Source organism: Papaver somniferum, chromosome 11, assembly GCF_003573695.1.
Source record: "Papaver somniferum cultivar HN1 chromosome 11, ASM357369v1, whole genome shotgun sequence".
Taxonomy (NCBI): domain Eukaryota; kingdom Viridiplantae; phylum Streptophyta; class Magnoliopsida; order Ranunculales; family Papaveraceae; genus Papaver; species Papaver somniferum.
In genome coordinates, this window is record NC_039368.1 from 127,305,587 (window position 1) to 127,325,605 (window position 20,019).

At 36.2% G+C, this 20,019-nt stretch overlaps 2 protein-coding genes and 1 long non-coding RNA gene across 4 annotated transcripts; 2 read left to right on the plus strand and 1 right to left on the minus strand.

Moving 5' to 3' along the window:
• Positions 1–1,824: 1,824 nt before the first annotated feature.
• On the plus strand, positions 1,825–4,614 carry LOC113320647 (protein LNK3-like). Its single transcript, XM_026568545.1, has 6 exons — positions 1,825–1,943; positions 2,472–2,746; positions 2,838–3,099; positions 3,530–3,622; positions 3,716–3,861; positions 4,068–4,614. Exons 2-6 carry the CDS (start codon positions 2,472–2,474, stop codon positions 4,267–4,269), a joined length of 978 nt encoding a protein of 325 aa, XP_026424330.1. The 5' UTR covers positions 1,825–1,943; the 3' UTR covers positions 4,270–4,614.
• Positions 4,615–6,545: 1,931 nt separating this feature from the next.
• Positions 6,546–9,939, plus strand: LOC113322852 (putative aminoacrylate hydrolase RutD). Of its 2 annotated transcripts, none has more exons than XM_026571020.1 (11): positions 6,546–6,789; positions 6,887–7,106; positions 7,226–7,308; positions 7,435–7,535; positions 8,071–8,166; positions 8,263–8,316; positions 8,424–8,572; positions 8,657–8,774; positions 9,011–9,095; positions 9,227–9,430; positions 9,522–9,939. In XM_026571020.1, exons 1-10 carry the CDS (start codon positions 6,693–6,695, stop codon positions 9,427–9,429), a joined length of 1,206 nt encoding a protein of 401 aa, XP_026426805.1. In that variant the 5' UTR covers positions 6,546–6,692; the 3' UTR covers position 9,430; positions 9,522–9,939. The 2 variants fall into 2 exon arrangements, with proteins under 2 accessions (XP_026426805.1, XP_026426806.1); XM_026571021.1 differs by having other exon boundaries at positions 9,347–9,430.
• On the minus strand, positions 7,542–10,748 carry LOC113322853. Its single transcript, XR_003347310.1, has 3 exons — positions 10,590–10,748; positions 9,028–9,195; positions 7,542–7,863 (listed from the first exon to the last, which is right to left on the minus strand). It is a non-coding gene; the product is annotated as an uncharacterized LOC113322853 (long non-coding RNA).
• Between the last annotated feature and the right edge of the window lie 9,271 nt (positions 10,749–20,019).

Here is a 20,019-nt window from a genome sequence, read left to right on the forward strand (position 1 = left end):
TTTCTGCTGCTTTGGTTGCTGCTGCTATTGCGTTGGCGCCCATCGGCATCGTGCTTTCCGCTCCATCCTGTTTCTTGTTTGATGCTTTAAGCTTTTCACCCTTCTGCTTACTACGTGTCATGACGGGAGTTGTCCTTGGGGTTTCTTTTGACGATGCCTTGGCTTTTCCCAGATCCTTTGTTTTCTCCATCTTCAATTTTTTCTGCATAAACAAAACATTATCGAAGAAACAACATCCGCGTGGGCTTGGTTAGTAAGGTTAATCCGAAAGAAAATCCAGAAAGCACAACACTCATCTAAAAATTGTTGAGGGATCATTCGAAAGAAAGAAAAGCTTGGAGAGACAGTTCCAATAATCATGAACATAGATCTGCTCATGGATCTAAAACAAAGATCTTCTCGGAAATGCACAGATCCGTGGGTTTGAAATACGAAGACCTGAAAACGTAGATCTGGTACTCGTTCATCAGTAAGCACATGATGTAAATATTTAAAAATTGATTTCAAACATATGTTATCCCAAATCCGCAATATAAGAGGGTTTTGGATCCCTAAGATGAATTCAAAAGCGCTCGTAGATTCGAAGAAAGTTTGAAATGGAAGTCAAGGACATAAAGGTGTTTTCGAAAAGAAGAAAAAGTGACAAGTCGCTTAGAACACTATTATTTAGGGAATAGCGCTGGGAGCCAAAAAATGTGCAAAATCACATGGTAAGATAAATCTTTTACTGGGACAAGGTCCCTGTTTATAGCGCCAGATTGTGAACACAGAAGTAACGATGATAACATCGTGTCCACAAACAATATTCGCATTATAACCAAACCTTAGTTAATGACAGAATATAAATGAAACTATGACAAGGGAGACTCAGAGCCTTTGGGCTCGTCCTCGTCTTTCATCACATAGAAACTATGATGAACATAAAGGATGCACGACAGTTAAATACGAAAAGTAAAGTGTAGAAAGTAAATGAGACAATGAGTTACGTGGTTCAGCACTAAGGCCTGCGTCCGCAGGCGTCAGACAGTTGTCTGGTGTCCCTGTCACATCCCTGTCGACGAGACTCACCCCAATCCTTGATCTTGGATCTTCCTTGGGATGGAGTAAAGTAAATCCCTTGATCTTCTATGATGCTTCGCGACAACTTGCTCTTATCGTGCCCCTTGATTCTTCGTCGTTGGATTGATCTGATGATGGATATATGTAGATGACAGATGCTCTTTGGGTGTTGATACGTGGCATCGTATCTTGATGTATCAAGGTTGTGAGTCTTCCACGTGTGGTTCCCTCAACACGTGACGAATAATGAATTATGTATATACAAAGTATTTACCGAATATCATCGTTTCACAACCATCGTATGCTTAACGAGTGATTGTGATTAGAAAATGTTCGAACAACGGGCGAGCCATATGAATAGATCCCATGAACCATTCACCTAAAGCTTAGGAGTGGGTAGCTACTAGTATAAAAACTAGCCAGCAACACACTATTATTATAAACAACTTTGTCATAATCCATAATGGATTAACAATTTATCCACGTTGGATTGAGAATACAAACACCATTGCCAGATGTATGAATTCTAGTAGTACCGACGTTCACTCAAACCCCACACGTAAATCTCACACCACAAACACAAATGGAAACCACTGTATTTTCCTAAAACAGGTCTACCTGGAACCCTCAACCAATGAAAACAGAGGAATAGATCACACATACCCACTTGACTCACCTCACTCACAACCACTACTTTCAACCCAAGAATTTTGAGCCACAAATATATTATTTCTTTTCTTTTCTTCCTTTTATATACACCTCTTATCTGCCTTTGCTTATTTTTTTTTGTGTCAACTAATTATCATCCCATCTTCTTCTTCTTCAACTTCAACTTTTCTCAGCTCAAGCTCTGTTTCTTCTTCATACAGATTTACACTCAAAAGGTCAGTTTGATTACTATCAGTTTATGGTTCATGGATCTATTGCTTTTTTCTTTGATGTGTGTGTGTTCATGTTTTCTGTTTGTGTTTCTGATGGTTAAATTAAGATGTTGTGAATTTCAATCTGAATCTGTGTATTAGAGCATGCTGGAGAGGTGTTTAGTGAATGGGTTTTGTTTTTTTTGTGTTAGTTTTGATTCTAAGTAGATTTCTATGAGATTTCATATGGTTTGTTCATGAAATTTTTAGGGTTTGGTTTTTCTTTTAGTTTTCATGGTTGGATTTTGCTGAAATTGACTTCATTTCTCATCTTCTGTTGCTTAATATGTCTGTTGGATTCATAAATCTGGTTGATTCTTAGGTTCGATTCATTTCAATTTTGGGTTTAATTGATACATCGAAAAACTGGGGTTTCTTGATTTCGATTGTATGTCTGCTTTGTTTGGTTGAATTAATTTGTCATGATTTGATTATCTTTGATGAATTTGCGGTTTCTTGTACTGAATTTCTTTATGCTGTGAAAATTTTCAGATGTATAACATGGAAAATTACAATTCAAGCAAGGTTAATCAACAACAACAGTATCAAGATGAATGTGACAGACCTCTTACTTCCGATGATTGGTACCAGTGGATGCAGAGTTCTTCTTCTGATGGTATATGTCCCGTAGTTGAGAACGGCAAAAACAATTCAGAAATGAAATCAGAGATTGCTGTTGATGAGAATCAGTATCTTGGTGGCGACTGGCCGGAGTACACGTACGATAGTGGACAGAACAAAATGGCTTGGGAGGATGAATTTTCTATGTACTATTCTAACCTCTTATACTACTACATAAGTCTAGTGCAGTGTCTTCTGGTTTCGGGGTTTAACCCTTATGTGTTCTTTATGTTGCAGGAGTTCAATGCTTAAGGATGACATGGATGTTCCTCAAATGTTATTTGGCGGCCAGGACGATTGCAGTTCGGCGCGGTTGGATAAAATGTTCGATGATATGGTGGCGGATTCTCAAAGTAAGTGCACAGACCAGTCTGATTTAGGAAGATCAAAGTATATGAAACATGATTACCCACAATCAATGTACTGGAACAAATTGGATGAAACTTCTCATTTTATGGTATCCAATACTGACCAAACGGAAGCTACTGTGGACACTAAGGTGAAAAATCTCTCACCGAATAGATTGAAGTAAACAATTTAAACGTATTTTATACATGTTTGGAGTGGAGTTTCGCGTTTGAAAGAACTGATAAAGAATATAATAAATTTTATTACTCCATCGTACCCTACTTTTCAATTTGCAATTCACAATAGGTATAGGCAGCTTTGCGGTATGAAACTGTGCTCACTACAGCTCATTTGCATTGCGAGATAGTAAGCTGTTCTCATTAGAAGTTATATGGTAAGCTGTTTAGATGAATCTGACACCTTACTTTAAACCTCGTTGTCAATAACGATAACATGAAGTATGAGGGGTTCTTAATTTTACGGGTTCAGTGATATTTTTGTAGAACTTGTATTATGCGTCTCGCATGTAAAGATCTGTACCTTGTGAGTTAACTAACCATGCTATTGCTCAAAAATTTCAGGCACCAGTAAAATCATCCGCTGAACAAGAGGAGGATGCCAATGAAGAAGTGTCATGTAAGGCAATGCAAGATCTAGAAGACGTCATGACACAGGTGAATATAAGAAGCCTTGGAAGCTCCCAGAAATGTTATTTCACCCATTGCTACTTCATATTCTAATTGTTTATTCAATTTTTATTTGAGCAGTTGACCTCAGAGACACGTTTATTCTTTCGGGATGCCTTGTACCGCCTTGCAAACAACTCGAAACAACAGCAACAAGCTCAAAACCAGAACAGATGTGGAGAAGATTACAAGCCGCAAGTACCTACCCAGCAACAAGAAAACTCAATGTAAGCAATGAACCTAAACTTTAGTCTGTATTGGTTAATGGGCCTCTGATGTTGTTAACCTATAAAAAGTCCTAGATGTGTAATACTTATAGAGTTAACACCTCCATGCTTTGATCATTCACCGCTCTGTGTCTATGAACCCTTTTAACTTAGTTAAGCAAGAGGTACCAGTATACGCTTTACCTGACATTTTCCTCAACATTCAGGTATGGAAGAAGTGACAACATGGAGTTAGAGACCAACATCATTGACAGGACAGTGGCGAAACTCATGTTCAATGAAATGAACTGTAATGAAACAGATGATTTTTGTGTAGACTCAGTCGACTTCAGTGATGCATCATTTACAGCGGCCAGCTCATTCAACAACAGCTATGATCAGTCAGTTCAATGTCATAACTCGAATTGATCTCCCGTGTTTCGCATTTCATGCTTACCCTTTAGAGTGTTATGTTAGTGATTGTAGGTTATGTAAACTCAATGCTCATAATGAACTCCTCCCCTCTGTAAAAAGAAGAGAATTTTTCTTTTTGTTTTGCTTAGAAGACAATCTCATACTCTTGTGTACCTAGTCAATCGACCCCATTTTTACTGGCACTGTGTCGATTCTCTCGGGACATGAAACTCAGCTATGCCTTTTCATATGTAAATATAAGTGTATCCATCTCCTTTGTAAAGTGTTGTATTCTTTCTTGCAATTTTGATCTTGCCTATGGTTTTTGATATTATAAAATCATGAGAACTTCTGCTGCCACTTCTTTGAACAATTTCTTACCAGTCTTACTAATTACTCACATTCTGACATAGATTCTACGAGTCTTACTATTTTTATATCGTTAGAGGCATTATCACCCAACAACTTTACCACTATATTACAGTAACATCAGTAATTTTACTAGTTACAGAGTTACATGACTCATCCAGGTCAGTGTGGATAACCCATAAAAAATGGAGGATAAGAACAAACACACATTTCTTGGATTCTTTTCTTTCTTTCTTTCTTTTGGATTTTGTGCTTTAAAATCTTGAATAAATGAGTGAATGAGATAGACACCATATGACCACATGTTAGTGTTGAATATGATTGAATTTGATACCCCAAAAATAGAGACTTCCAAGAAGCAGGAATGACAAAAATCTATCTAGAAGTGGCTTGGCTAGCTAACTACTTCCATAGCATCCATGTAATGATAAATGATAATGAATTAGCATCCAAAAACATCACTATGTTAGGGTTTGAAAGGAGGAAAAAGGCTGTGAAAAATTGAACAACAAAATCCACCTAAAATCAAAAAAAAAAAAAAATGTTAATATTTAGGTTCTTGATGCTCTAAGTTTGAACAAATCTAGGATAACTACTTTAGGCAACTACTAATGTTTAAGACTAATCATGTTTAGGAAGACTAAAATGAGATTAATTGAATGTGATATGAAGAAAAGAAACAGTCAATATAGTTGACTATTTTTTTTAAATTACAACTAGTCCACCACCCTTAAAATAAAAAGTCAAAGGTCAAAAAGGGTGGATTTATGTTGGATTAAGCCATTTAACTGCTTAATTTAGTTCTTCCTGGTTGGATTTCAACAATTTTCTTCTATTTTTTACCTAACATAATTTTACTGTTTTTTTATGATTAACTAATCATGCATAGTCCTTCTTGATAAACATCGGAGAAAAAACTCTACCAAAACCGAATTTTTTAAAACCAAGCAAAAATCATCGGCCGTGTGAAAATGAGTCGTACAAAAAATAGAAAAAACAAGTGAAATACGATTCGTTTTTGAATTGTCAGTTAAATCTTTTGGAAAAAAAAAATCATACAAGTCCTTTTTGAATTGTCCGTTAAATCTTAAATCTTAAACTGAATGCCATGGGATTGTGAGAACACAAACTCATTTGATCTTATTCATACTTGTATTTGTCTTACTCCGTTAAAAAAAAATCTTAGCAAGTAGTTAAACCTTAAGTTGGGATATAGTTGAATGGACGTGAAATGGTCGGCTAACCTCTTGACGCCCCCACACACTTAAAAACAAAGGACGGTACCACCATAATCTTCCAAGAATCAGTGTCAAGATTGTATTAACACATAGGTCATTATTCCATGCTGATGATTAATCCATAAAAACACAAGTATCCTTATCATTTTCGGTTTAGAATTCTTTGGATAATAGGAAACAAAAAAGAAAATCCGAATCCAAGCAGAATTGGAACTTCTGCCGTGCACCTATATATAAATGCCCAACCAGCTCAACTATTAGGCACGGATCTGATCATCAAGAACAAGAGATAAGATTCTTAACATACACATTTAAATAACTCAATTACTAAACATTGATCTGATTTTTTTTTTTTTTGAAGAATCACAACAAAAACAAAAGATAAGATTCTAAACGCGCATTTATGAGCGAGATCAATTGTGATTATGAGTTCGGCCAAAACAAGTTTTCCACGTGTAACTCCGATTAAAAATTAAGCACTTTTTGATCAAAATTAAAAGTGAAAAGTACTTGCGAAGAAGGTATGATCGGATGGTCACTAATGGCATCATCATCACACCTTCCTTTTCTTAGCCGACCATCGTCGTCCTGATCTGGCATCACTCCATTCTTTATCCTCCACGTGTCCTCAGTCAACCTCTCTTCATCTTCTTCTTCGCACTATTTATTTTTCTCCCTTTTTTCATTTTTCCAATTCAGACAACAACAATTCAATTCTACTCTGTTTTTTCCTTCAACCAAAAAACTAAAAATCTACTCTGTTTCTTCTTTCTAGAAACCCCCAAATCAATCAATCATTCATTTGATTTTGATTTGATTCAGAAGAAGAAGATGCCGCTGTGCGATGTTAGTAGAGGAATCCAGAATGGGATTAAGATTTTTTACAGAACTTATGGTCATGGTCCTAACAAAGTCCTTCTCATCATTGGTAATTACAAAATCCCTTGAACCCCAAACAAAAAAGTTGATTATTTTTTATCAAATTGTGATTTTTAATGGTGGGTTTTGATTAATTGATTAAACAGGATTAGCAGGAACGCATGATTCATGGGGGCCTCAAATTAAAGGTCTTACAGGGACGGATATACCAAATGATGAGAAGAAGAACATTTTCAGAAACCATTCATTTGTTTTAGAATCTGGCGATGATTTCAATGGAGAACATGGGAATGGAATTGAGGTTTGTGCATTTGATAATCGAGGAATGGGTCAGAGTTCTATACCTACCAAGAAATCTGAATACACGTTAGTAGTCTCTATAATCTTTTCCCCAATTTGATTTTGATTTTGCCAAAAAAGTTTTGATTTTTACACAAAAAAGTGCAATTTTGTTGAAATTTTTTGTAATGGGATTGTTGGTGCAGGACAACGAATATGGCGAAAGATGCATTGGCATTAATGGATCATTTGGGTTGGCGGAAAGCTCATGTTTTTGGTCATTCCATGGGTAAGTACTAACTCAAGTCTTTTTTATTCAATTCCAGCTCGAATTGTCAAACCCTAGCTTGGATTGGGGGTCGGATGCTAGGGATTTCTTTGTTAAGCTTGTTTTGTGTTTGTATGTGGTAATCAGGGTCTATGATAGCGTGCAAGTTGGCTGCGATGGTACCTGAACGGATTCTGTCGTTGGCATTGCTAAATGCGACTGGTGGTGGTTTCGAATGTTTCCCAAAGGTAATGTGTACTTACAATCGAATTGTAATGGAGCCAATGTAGATGGAAACATTGCACCTTTATAGATTTTATTGTGATGCTCGGTTTGTTACATTGGTGAACCAACATTGTCAAAATTTACGGAACTAATATCTAATTACCCCAATGTGACCTTTCTTAAGCTGAATGTAATAGGAAAAACTTGAGGATGTTCCATGGGAACCCGTAGTGTTGTTGATGTTGTTGTTGTTGTATTGCTGCAGTTTCTTCACCCGTGGTCTTGATTAGGTTAGCGTACCTGACCTGAATAAGCTTGTAAGCTGCTGGTCCTTTAACTTGTCAGTCGACTCTGCGCAAAAGAGGCTACACGTTAATACGTGGGATAATTCAACAAATTTTTCTCTGCGGAGAATTGATATGATGCACAACCATCTAGTTTAGTTCGGTTAATCCGCAATATCACCCTGAATGAATTATTAGCTATGTTGTCGTGGCAGAGTATTGTGATATTTTTCCAAAATGAGAAAGGAATGTTGAATTCATTTTGCTTCTGCAGATTGACAGCCAAATGCTATCTATTGCACTACGTTTTTTGAAAGCAAAGACTCCTGAACAAAGGGCAGCCGTTGACTTGGACACTCACTACACAAAGGTCCAAAAACTGGTTCTTTAGGTTTACAGTTTTAACAAGACAGTAAGTTTGTTGCAAAATTTCGAAACAAGTTCTGACATTGAGTTTGATTTGCAGGAATACCTTGCGGAATTAGTTGGACTAAAAACAAGAAGAGAAATTTTGTATCAAGTAAGGAAAACTGCATTTAAGGATCGTTAGGTTATTGATGAATTCTTCTATTAGAAAAATGGATAAAAATTCAACTGCATAAAATTAATAGTTTAGGACTTTTTCAGGAATATGTGAAAGGTATATCATCATCCGGGATGCAGTCTAACTACGGTTTTGAAGGTCAACTGAATGCCTGTTGGACACACCGAGTGACATCAAGAGATATTGAAGCAATAAAATCTGCTGGATTTCTTATTTCAGTAATTCATGGCAGGTTAGTGCTAAAAAATGGCCTCCCCGAACGATTCTGACAACTATGAGATAACGTCAACTTAATGTAGGTTTCCCCATGTTTCAGGTATGACATAATTGCTCAAATTTATCATGGAAGGAAACTTGCAGAAAAAATGCAGCCTTATGCTCGAATGATTGATCTACATGGAGGACATCTAGTGAGCCATGAAAGACCTAAAGAGGTATTATGTTGTTTTTAAAAGATCTCTTCGTTTTCTTCTCTTTTTTTTTGACAGATTCCACTTTGAGGAGGTTAAGAGTGTGACAAAGGAATTGTTCGTATTTAGAAAAACAGTCTGGAATTTTTGTTTGACTTTTCACTTTGCCTCACGCGTTTGTTAGAGGCATTGTCAATGACAACTTGCAGGGAATTGAAAAACGTGATTAACTAATATAAATTGTACATGTTAAACTGCAGGTCAACCAAGCACTCACTGAATTGATACAAGCGTCAGATATGAAGCTGAGTCCCCATGATTGGTCAAATTTGCCAAAGAAAGGCGGTACGTAAACTCTCTAATTCCCTTTTATCCGTCTCTTTCTCTCTTTCCCCGTGTCAGCATCTCCACGCCTTCTATATGTGGCGCATGGATGTTGATAAACCTGTGTTAACATGCACACAATTATCTCTCAGGGTCGGAATTGATGGGCATGAAGATTATGCTAAGCAGAAGAAGAGCCGAGTGTGGAAACTTAATATCATTCTTGTATGAAATGCTAGCAAAGCTAAATTTCATCTTTTTATACTTAATAGGTCTATTTATCATGGCGTTTGAACAAGGACGAAGAATATTTAAAAATCTAAGACCTGCCAGAGTTGGAGCTATCACTTCATAAGGTAAGAAGAAACGAAGTTACACTAACATTTCTCATGGATCACTTGCAACGAAAAATCTCGACCGAATTTTTCCGTTTTGTTTGTAATGCAGGCTTATATTTGAACTTACAGCCTCAAAAGGGGTAGCACTTGCTATCTTCATGTATTATGTTTCATATTCGAATGTAACCACATGAGAAGCCCTAAAGACTTGGCTAAAACAATACACAAAGGAGTCAGTTATCGACCCGTATATAGAGATATTCAAACACAACAGCGGCAAGCAAAAGAAGACGAGCAGAGGTTCAAGACGGCAACCTAATCCATTACTAACTACAGTCGAGGAGGGAAAGGTCTGCCAGCCAGGAGTTTATTTAGCTTTTCGGTCTGTTTTTTGCTTGTAATGGGGTGCAATTTTTTTGTATACCCCATTCATAAACTTCTGTATATGTTGTATAACTGTCTGTACTGTCATCTCCCTGCCTTCGAAATAAGAAGCATCACAAATTTACCTTCTCTTTTGGTCTAAATTTATTCTGTGAAATTTGTTGTGCGCCAGACCAAGAGACAAAACTACGCAATTATGCATCATATTCGTAACCTAGAGACACCAAAAGCTCAATAGAGTCCTGAAAGTGAGTTTGAAACCCAAAACCATGAAAAATTGGAACTCATATGGACTATATGAAACACAACCCAACCATTAAAGGAACAGTGAAGTTATATAAAATGTGAAGGATAACCTCACCGTCCAATCTATGTGATGCAGATTTAATGAACAACAACCATTAAAGGAACAGTGAAGTTATATAAAATGTCATGGTTCTAAGTCTAGTTGGCCTTTCAGAGAAATTCTCTTCTCTTGGTTGTTTGGAATAAACAGGAAGTATGGGATAACATATTGGCATGTGCAACTGCAGCCAGAGGGACTGCTTGATTTAGGAATCATGCGATGAATGGATTCATTCACTACCCAGTGACATATTCTCAAAAGCAGTTGCAGAACAAGCACCATGTATTTCCTTATCAGCTTGCACAATAATAAAGAAAACATGCTATGAATTTCATTCCTCATGTTCTAATATAAGTTTTCGAAAAAGTTCAAAGCAAATGATAAAAATCTAGTACTAGTGATTCCACATAGATAATTCGAGCACTAGTAAAAGAGAAAGAGATGTACCTTGGATGTGTCCTTTGTTCCTGAGTGATTCAGAATTTTGTGAAATGGAGTTGCAGAGAAGAAGAAGAAGATGGAGTGAATAGAGAAGCTAGCTATGAGTGATTCATCCATCCAAAGAAGCTAGCTATGAGTGATTTTGAGATAGAATAGAATTGTTGGATTTGGATTTGTTTGTAGAAAATTAAAGGGAGGGAGGGTCTCCCATAATATGCCACTAGAATATGCTCCTGATTCCTCCTCACTTTAACTAACCATTACGCATATTATGGTGAGGCTGACATCAATTTTTGTTGCGGTTAAGCGCATCTTTTGAAAATTCTGATTCTCTTTTTATAAGGGTATTCCAGTCATTTTCCACTTAAAGGCCCAGACCATTTAAGCCGAGTTTGGCATAGGACTTGCACTGAAGGCCGGGTGATGAACAAAGATTTGCAAAATTTAAAGAACGATTTTTTGGGGACCATGGTTTTTTTGGGGGACAATGGTTTTATGTTGGGTAAAGACATTAGAAGTAATTTTAGGTCACCCCATATCTAGTTATTTATTTAATACCTAATCTACCTTCTTAATTAATTTTAGGTTATGATTAGTGAATGATTTATTTAAAAACAATTAGTGAGATTAAATTAAAAGATGGGTTTATTATTAGTTGAGTAGAATTATTGAGAGAGTAGAGTTAGAGAAGATGAAGGAGAAAAACATGGAAAATAGATTTTTTTTCTCCAATTCACTAAGTTTGAGTATTCAAATGATGAAAACTCATCTGATTCTTCATCTCCATCCTCTCCTAGAATATTTGTTAATCTTCAAAATGATCCGGATTTGAACTGGATTTTGAACAGTTCGGTTACTTTATATGAAGAACAAGTAACCGAACTCATCTGAAGTTGTAATTCGGTTGCCCCGTGAGATGAACAAGTAACCGAACTCATCTGAAAGTGTAGTTCGGTTACTTGTTCCAAACACGCAGGTTACCGAACTCTCTAATAATAGAATTTCTAGGAGTTACAACGTTATGTTCGGTTGGTTCTCAACTAACCGAACTTTGGTGTACAAAGTTCGGTTGGTTCGCAAACTGCCTGCACTTTGATCTAACCGAACTTTACGTAATATAAGAGTATATAAGTTTACAAAGTTCGGTTCTTTCGCAAACTTGAACCTAACAGCTAACCAACTGAACTTTGAGTTCGGTTTCTGCGATAAAATTGTGAAGTTACCGAACTTAACAAACAAAAAAAATGTGAAGTTTCAGCGTCTATTGGCTAAGTTCGGTTACTTTGTAGTTTTAAAATTTTTTGCGAAAAAATCGAACTCTATTGGCTAAGTTCGGTTATTTTGGAACTCAACATAGTGGCCATAACAACACAGTTCGGTTAGACTGGATTTGTTTTTTTTTTTGCGTAACTAAGGGTGGAGTTCGGTTACTTTGTAGTTTTAAATTTTTTTTGCGAAACAACCGAACAGAGAGTTCGGTGACTTAGTTTTAAATCCAATAGAACCGAACTGTTCTTCGTGTTCTTCATTTTCAAGAAGTTCGGTTAGTAAACTAGGGTTTTTTGGAAAATCGGCCTAACCAAACATGGCTCTGTAACTCCTATTAAAACCCTATTTTGATGATTTCTATTCGATTGAAGCAATCAAAATCAAATTAAAGTGGAGGGTTTGTTGGAAAATACCTCCGGAGTGGACCCATGGCAGAATCAGGCTGCGGCTGGCGTCTTTTATACTCGATAAAATTATCATGTTACCGAACTTAATTGTGATTGCATTGATGTTGTTACATTTCTTAAATAGGCGGTGGTGGTGGCGGTGGTAGGAGGTGGTGGTGGTAATCGGAGGTGGTGGTGGTGGTAATCGGCGGTGGTGGGCGGTGGTGGGCGGTGGTGGTGGTGGTGGTGGTAATCGGTGGTTGGTGGTGGTGATAATCGGCGGTGGTGGTGGTGGTGGTAATCGGTGATGGTGGGTGGTGGTGGTGGGAGGAGGTGATAGTTATATATATATGTGTGTGGTTATTAGGTTGATTTTAAATTAAATTAGGTTAAGGGTAGGTTAGTCATTTCAACGTTTTAGGACACCCCTTATCACTATAGGGAAGGTGGCCTAATAAAACCATGGTCCCCTCAAAAAAAACCATGGTCCCTAAAAAATCATTCAATTTAAAAGCCAGAATTCCTCACAATTCTAAGCTACTTGGGTACTAGCTAAGAAGTTATTTTATGGATTATGTCAGAAAAATTCACGGATAGGTTTGATATAGGTTTGATAATATAGGGTGGATATTTTTTTGGAATAACAAACAAACTGATAAAGGTTTTAATCATGACTGGGTTGGGATACAATTCATATGCCTAAAGTCATTGTGGGCATAAAGATTAAGAAAACTGCTGGTGTGAATAACGTTCTTCTTGTAAAATTAGCATGGAGAATGTTGGGTGAACCTGACTGTTTTAGGTATTAGGATTTTGATGCATAGGTATTCATATGGTAATACTGTAGGATCAGAATCTCGCAACAACGACACCCTTGCGAAATTACTAGCAATACATCACGAAGACATCGCAGAATGATTTCAGAAATGACATAACATATGACATCAGCTTAAACATGAGAAAAGTATGATGATCGTGCGAAATTTAGGATGTTTGCGAAATTAACATTTGTAAGCTTGCGAAAATACCGCAAGCCAGATCCGAAATTAAGAGAAATGTTAGTTGTACCCCACCACATATGAGCTGTCATCCACTATGTAATATCCTATATAAAGATAAAGGCAAGAGAGAGAAAGAATAATAATGAGAAAAGGATACAAATTTTAGGATGAGAGAGGGAGACACAATTAGAGAGAGATAAAATAGAATTTGTATTATTATCTTCTTCTTCCTTCTTTAACCAAGAGCTCCAAATACTCATTAATGGAGTCTCAATTGTAATTCATATGTAATTACAAACAATCATAGTGAAGATCCATAACCCCGTGGATGTAGATCACATTGGTCGAACCACGTAAATCTTGTGTCTTATTTTCTATTTTCATTATCTTTATCTTTATCTTTATTTTCATATCAAATAAGTTTAGATCTAGAAATCATAGTCATGATAATACAAGGGGTATGTTGTAGGATTTCCTGCAACTACATTTTTGGCGCTAGAAACAGGGAGCGAGTAAAGGATTTATCCTTCCTGTAACTTGTTGGTTCAAAAAGTTTCCATGAAGATTAGCTATTGTTCATATTTTTCTAGATTTACAAAGTTTAGGTTCAAAAATGGAAATTTCATGGAAGAAATCAGACTTTCAGGGAGTAAACATCATCAACAATTCAAAGACATGAAAAGAGTGAGAGAAAAATTAGTTATTATGGTGAAATTTAAGGAAAAAATGGAAGTTTCAGTGGAAGATTTTCATATTCAGGAGAAGAAACAAGGGAAAGACGAAGATAAGATAAGAGGCAGGCGCTGTAAATTCTGTCACAAACAGAAATTCGCACAGATGGTTTAAGGTTGAGCGAACAACAAATAGGTCGCGGGTTCGAATTCGCAGAGACACATATTTTTCATTTTCTTCTCATTTGCATGGGAGAATAAAAGAATAATGAAAAAAGTTATGAGGAGAGGTTCTTGCACAATTAGTCCAGAGAGCAGTATGTGTGCTCGTGGTCGCAAGTTCGAATTCGCCTGCGAACATAGTTTTCTTCTTTTTTACAGAGAGCGAAAAAATGAATAATTTCGCAATATTGTTTCATTATTTCGCAAATAAGAGGTAGCACAATTGGTCATCTGCGAAGTTAATGAGTTCATGGTCGTGTGATCAAGTCCCAACACATGCGTATTTTTTCGCACAGATATTTCTTTGATTATTTCGCACAAGAGAGAGTTGATGATAATTTCGGAGAGATATTTTGCAAAGAAGAAGCTTGCACAGTTGGTCAGGAGGCATGAATGCAAGCAGCAGGTCGCGGGTTCAATTCTTTCCTCTCGCATCTATTTTTGCTAAGCGACATTTATACTTCATGCAACGTATTTTTCGCGCGAGATTGATAACAACAGCGAATCACATAAAAGCTAAGTACCACTTTCCTTGAACATTTTACTTTTACAAAAAATAAAAGATTTTTGATTTGATTTACAAAAGGTGATATAATCGCAGAATTACAGAAATTTCAGAATTACAAAGATTCCACAATTACAAAAGAAACCGAGAAAAATCTCGCACAGATCAATTTATATATTTCTCTTGAAAATTTGCTTTGTTTCAAATGAGAATGATATCTAACATGGAGAGTAGTAGGAGGCAAAATAAGACCTTTCATCAACAGGCTAGTAAGACCTTCCATCAACAGGCTGCATAAGACCTCATTAGGATCATTTCCATGAAAGATGTTTATCGGATGAGACGAAACAAGTTATACAAAGGAAATCAAAACAAAGAAAAACGATTTGAACTTGCAATTAAATGAAAATTTTTGATAAAAGAAATGTTGAATACTAATCTAAATTCTTATTTGCATTACAGCGTTGCATGAGGCAAAGAACGTGGAGTATAATTTCGCAATACTTCTTATTCGCAATCAAGGACGGATACTTCTTATACTTCTCAAAGGATACTTCATACTTCATACTTCTTATATATTTCGAGGATTAAGTACTTCTTATACTTCAAAGGATACTTCATACTTCTTATATATTTCGAGGATTGAGTACTTCTTATACTTCTTCAAGGATACTTCATACTTCGCATACTTCAAGAGATGATACTTCTTATTTACTTCGCAACATTCCGGAACTTCACAAAAGAATAGAGGCAAGTACGTACTTTTCAAGTTCATTATTCTTTCGCTCGTTCCTTCATCAACAAAGATCAAAGACTACTCCAACAAACACGTATCTCGCTCCAACAATTATAACAACGGATTTTTTTCCTGAAGATCGCTCTTCAAGCAATATTCAAGAAAAAAGAGGCAAGATGTAGGATCAGAATCTCGCAACAACGACACGTTTGCGAAATTACTAGCAATACATCACAAAGACATCGCAAAATGATTTCAGAAATGACATAACAGATGACATCAGCTTAAACATGAGAAAATTATGATGATCGTGCGAAATTTAGGATGTTTGCGAAATTAACATTTATAAGCTTGCGAAAATACCGCAAGCCAGATCCGAAATTAGGGGAAATGTTAGTTGTACCCCACCACATATGAGCTGTCATCCACTATGTAATATCCTATATAAAGATAAAGGCAAGAGAGAGAAAGAATAATAACCATAAAAGGATACACATTTTAGGATGAGAGAGGGAGCCACAATTAGAGAGAGAGAAAATATAATTTTTATTATTATCTTCTTCTTCCTTCTTCAACCAAGAGCTCCAAATACTCATTAATGGAGTCTCAATTATAATCCATATGTAATTACAAACAATCATAGTGAAGATCCCTAACCCCGTGGATGTAGATCACATTGATCGAACCACGTAAATCTTGTGTTTTATTTTCTATTTTCATTATATTTATCTTTATTTTCATATCAAATAAGTTTAGATCTAGAAATCATAGTCATGATAATACAAGGGGTGTGTTGTAGGATTTCCTGCAACTACACCCTACAACAATTACCATACAATCCTGCAAATTATTACTTGTGAACCAGCTTGAAAACCAGTTCTTAAGAGTCTGCCTACCAATAATTCCTGCAAGGTTAGGATTAATTGCATTCCATATCTGTTTACTAATTTAACAATTCAGTAACAAATGATCAACAGATTCAACATCATTATTACAAAGAGGACAAACAAAGTTAATATTGTTTGCATGCGTAGAAAGTCTTTCCCTTATAGGAAGACAATCATGGACATATTTCCACATGAAATATAAAATTTTTAAAGGAAAAGAAGCCTTCCAAAATACGATCCATGGGGAACTTCATCTGTGCATCCACATAATTTGGATTATGTTCATCTTTATTGATGACTCTATAAGCAGTCTTTATAGGAAAACAAAAAGTCCATTACGAGAGGGGGGTCCATCTTAATCTATCTTCTCCCTTTATCGGTATTCTGCTGATTTTGCAGATATCTTCAACAGTTTCAACATCAAACAAAAGATTCAACAAATCCACATTCCAAGTACAAGTTTCATGAATAATTGACCGAGCCACAGTTTGCAAAACCATAGACCTAAATCTAGACGAGACCAACTTAGATGTACCTGGGATCCACCTATCATCCCAGATGGAGATTCTCCTGCCATCTCCAACCTCCCGGCAATAGTGCCCCTTAATAATACCTAAACATGCATACATCCCTTTCCAAACCCACGAGTCATTCTCATTATCATTATGAAGAGGATTTGTAGTTGCAGAAAATCCTACAACACACCCCTTGTATTATCATGACTATGATTTCTCGATCTAAACTTATTTGATATGAAAATAAAGATAAAGATAATGAAAATAGAAAATAAGACACAAGATTTACGTGTTTCGATCAATGTGATCTACATCCACGGGGTTAGGGATCTTCACTATGATTGTTTGTAATTACATATGGATTACAATTGAGACTCCATTAATGAGTATTTGGAGCTCTTGGTTGAAGAAGGAAGAAGAAGATAATAATACAAATTCTGCTATCTCTCTCTCTCTACAAATCATACAACACACCCCTACAACAACGTAAATCTTGTATAGATCACATTGATCTACACAAGATCAATGTGATCAGCAGGTCGCGAGATCAATTCTTGCTTCTCGCATGTTTATTTTTGCTACGCGAAATTTATATAGAAGTGCCTCTCACACAGTTGGAATTTGATTACTTCGCAAGAGAGGCTTAGCACAGTTGGTATGGTGCGAGAAAATCCAAGAAGCAGGTCAAGGGTTCAAGTCTCACTTCTCACACTTCTTTTTGCTGCACGAAATTCATACATTTCAAGGCATTTATTCACTTCTTTGACAACAACAGCGACTCACATGAAAGATAAGTACCACTTCCTTGAAAATTTTACTTTATACTAAGAACGAATAAAAATATTTTTGATTTTATTTACAAAAAGCGATTCAATCACACGATTACAAAGATTTCAAGATTTCAAAGATTATAAAGATTACTAAGATTTCAAGATTACAAAGACTTCAAAATTACAAAGATTCCGAGATTTCAAAATTACAGAAAACTGAGAAAATTCAATTTATATGTTTCTCTAGAATATTTCTTTTGCAGAGTATAAAAAGATTTTTGATTTGATTTACAAAGTGCGAAACAATCGCAGAATTACAAAGATTTCAGAATTATGATGTATTAGAATTTCTCTTGAATATTTACTTTTCTTCAAATGATATGATATTATGAGAATGAAAGAGTGGATGAAAGAAATGACAGAAATGAAAGAATGAATGAAAGAATAAAAGAACAAAGAAACGCGAAAATTTCACAAGAGACAATCTAAGATCCATAAAAATCTAAGATTAAAATGGGGCGAACCTTATGGCGTACACCCTAGTTCGCGAATAAAATTTCGGAAGAGGAAAATGTAAGACCTAAAGTACGTCATAGAAGGGGGTACCTGTAGCATGACTCAGGGAAAAGGTTACACCGTCCCTGGAACCTGAGTCATGGAGATTTGGGTCAATAAAGCCCATCCGGGAGAGGCACCTTAGATTCTCAGCTTAAGCATATGACTTAGGTTGGGCGACTAAGGTAATAAGGACTCTCCCAAGGAGTGCGGAATCTGATCAAGGCGCCGAGGTACACGGTTGATTCAAGAGTGCCAGGGGCGTCTGGAGCGTACCTTGCCATTCTTGACAAGTCTTGGCTTATATTGCACTTGGCTCGAAGAAAACCCCACTTAGGGTGCAGTCTCATAACCATAAGCCCTATAGGTAAAAGGGACAAGAGGATGCGAAAACAACTGGTTTTTGTTAAGACCGGATGGGAGGAGCTAACCTTGTATGGTAGAAGTACGCCTCCTTGGAGGGGCAACCAGGGGGGAGATAAGGGTGGCACCCTCCATTAGGGAGCTGATAAGTGTCTTAAGACGCAAATGTCATGAGGATTTTTACTCGCAAGGGTATTAAGACTTGTCATATTTGTGCGACAATCCTGAAGAGGCAATAATACTAGAGAAAAAGATAAGACGAGATCAATGGGTCATTACATGAAAGTGGGAAGACGTCCTGCGATTTCGTCGCAAGACGGCAATGTCATGGGGTTTCGCAAGAATATTTAGGCCTGTCATATTGTCGCAACAATCCTGAAGAGGAAATAATACAAACGAAAAAGTTAAGGCAAGATCAATGGGTTTTTGCATGAAAGTGCAAAGACGTCCTGCAATTTTGTCGCAATGACAAGAGGTGGAAAAATAAGACCTTTAACTAGGAAGGCAAAATAAGACCACATAAGAAAATGAGTAAGTAAGTAAGCTTGCGAGAGTGATTATATGTAAGCAAACAATCTTGTGAATATGTACATGTAAATGAAAATGAGGCAGTGAAAATGCCGCAAACTTGATATTATGATCATACTTTTATGAGATACTAATAGTGTAGGAAAGAGGGAAGATGAAAAACAAGTAAGAACTTGTGAGGAACAATAACTACACGAAGAGGAATGCATACACTAAAGAAAAATCCAGAGAAATGGAGAATGGAAGCAATTTAAAGCTACATCAATTTTAGACGGCAAAATGAGCTAAGTAACACAAACCTTAACTATACATTGCAATAGATAAGCATTCTCATCATACAAGCATCATACTCGCATCATAAAATCATTTCATGGCATAAATATCGCATACACATTTCATAACATAATCATCACATAAGCATTATGTTCGCATAAGTACTTTACAAAACTCTACGGAATAATATTGCAGAATTTCGCAATAATATCGCAGAATTTAGCAGAATTATTCAGGATTATTCAGAATTTCACAGGATTATTCAAGAATTTCGCAAGATTATTCAGAACTTCACATAATGATTTAGAATTTCGCAGAATGATTCAAAATTTCGTAGAATGTGTCAAAATTTTGCAGAATGTGATTCTTCCGAATGATGTGATTATCTCGCTCAATTATTTCGCACAATTATAAAAAACTTGAAGAGATTATACTATCGCATGAGCACAAAACATGAGACAGAGGCAAGATAAGAATGAAGAAACAATTCGCACATTCAATATTTTCTCAAAGATTCTACCCTCATAGATAAAGAACATAGGAAACTATGGATTACCAAGAAAACATTTTATGTTCTTTATCTTCACGGCAAGAATCACCAAAAATGGAGTAATAATTTCGCATGAATAGAGGCAATACTTATTATTCTCATTCAAGGACGGATACTTCTTATACTTCATCAAGGATACTTCATACTTCTTATACTTCATCAAGAATACTTCATGCTTCTCATACTTCTCAAAGGATACTTCATA

Excerpts from the sequence above, each read along its gene's own strand:
- LOC113320647 (XM_026568545.1), top strand. The coding sequence starts at position 2,472 with ATGTATAACATGGAAAATTACAATTCAAGCAAGGTTAATCAACAACAA. Across the intron at positions 2,747-2,837 it reads TGGGAGGATGAATTTTCTAT|GAGTTCAATGCTTAAGGATG; the intron begins GTACTATTCTAA and ends TTTATGTTGCAG. Across the intron at positions 3,623-3,715 it reads TAGAAGACGTCATGACACAG|TTGACCTCAGAGACACGTTT; the intron begins GTGAATATAAGA and ends TTATTTGAGCAG.
- LOC113322852 (XM_026571020.1), top strand. The coding sequence starts at position 6,693 with ATGCCGCTGTGCGATGTTAGTAGAGGAATCCAGAATGGGATTAAGATT. Across the intron at positions 7,107-7,225 it reads ACCAAGAAATCTGAATACAC|GACAACGAATATGGCGAAAG; the intron begins GTTAGTAGTCTC and ends TTGTTGGTGCAG. Across the intron at positions 8,167-8,262 it reads TGGACACTCACTACACAAAG|GAATACCTTGCGGAATTAGT; the intron begins GTCCAAAAACTG and ends TTTGATTTGCAG.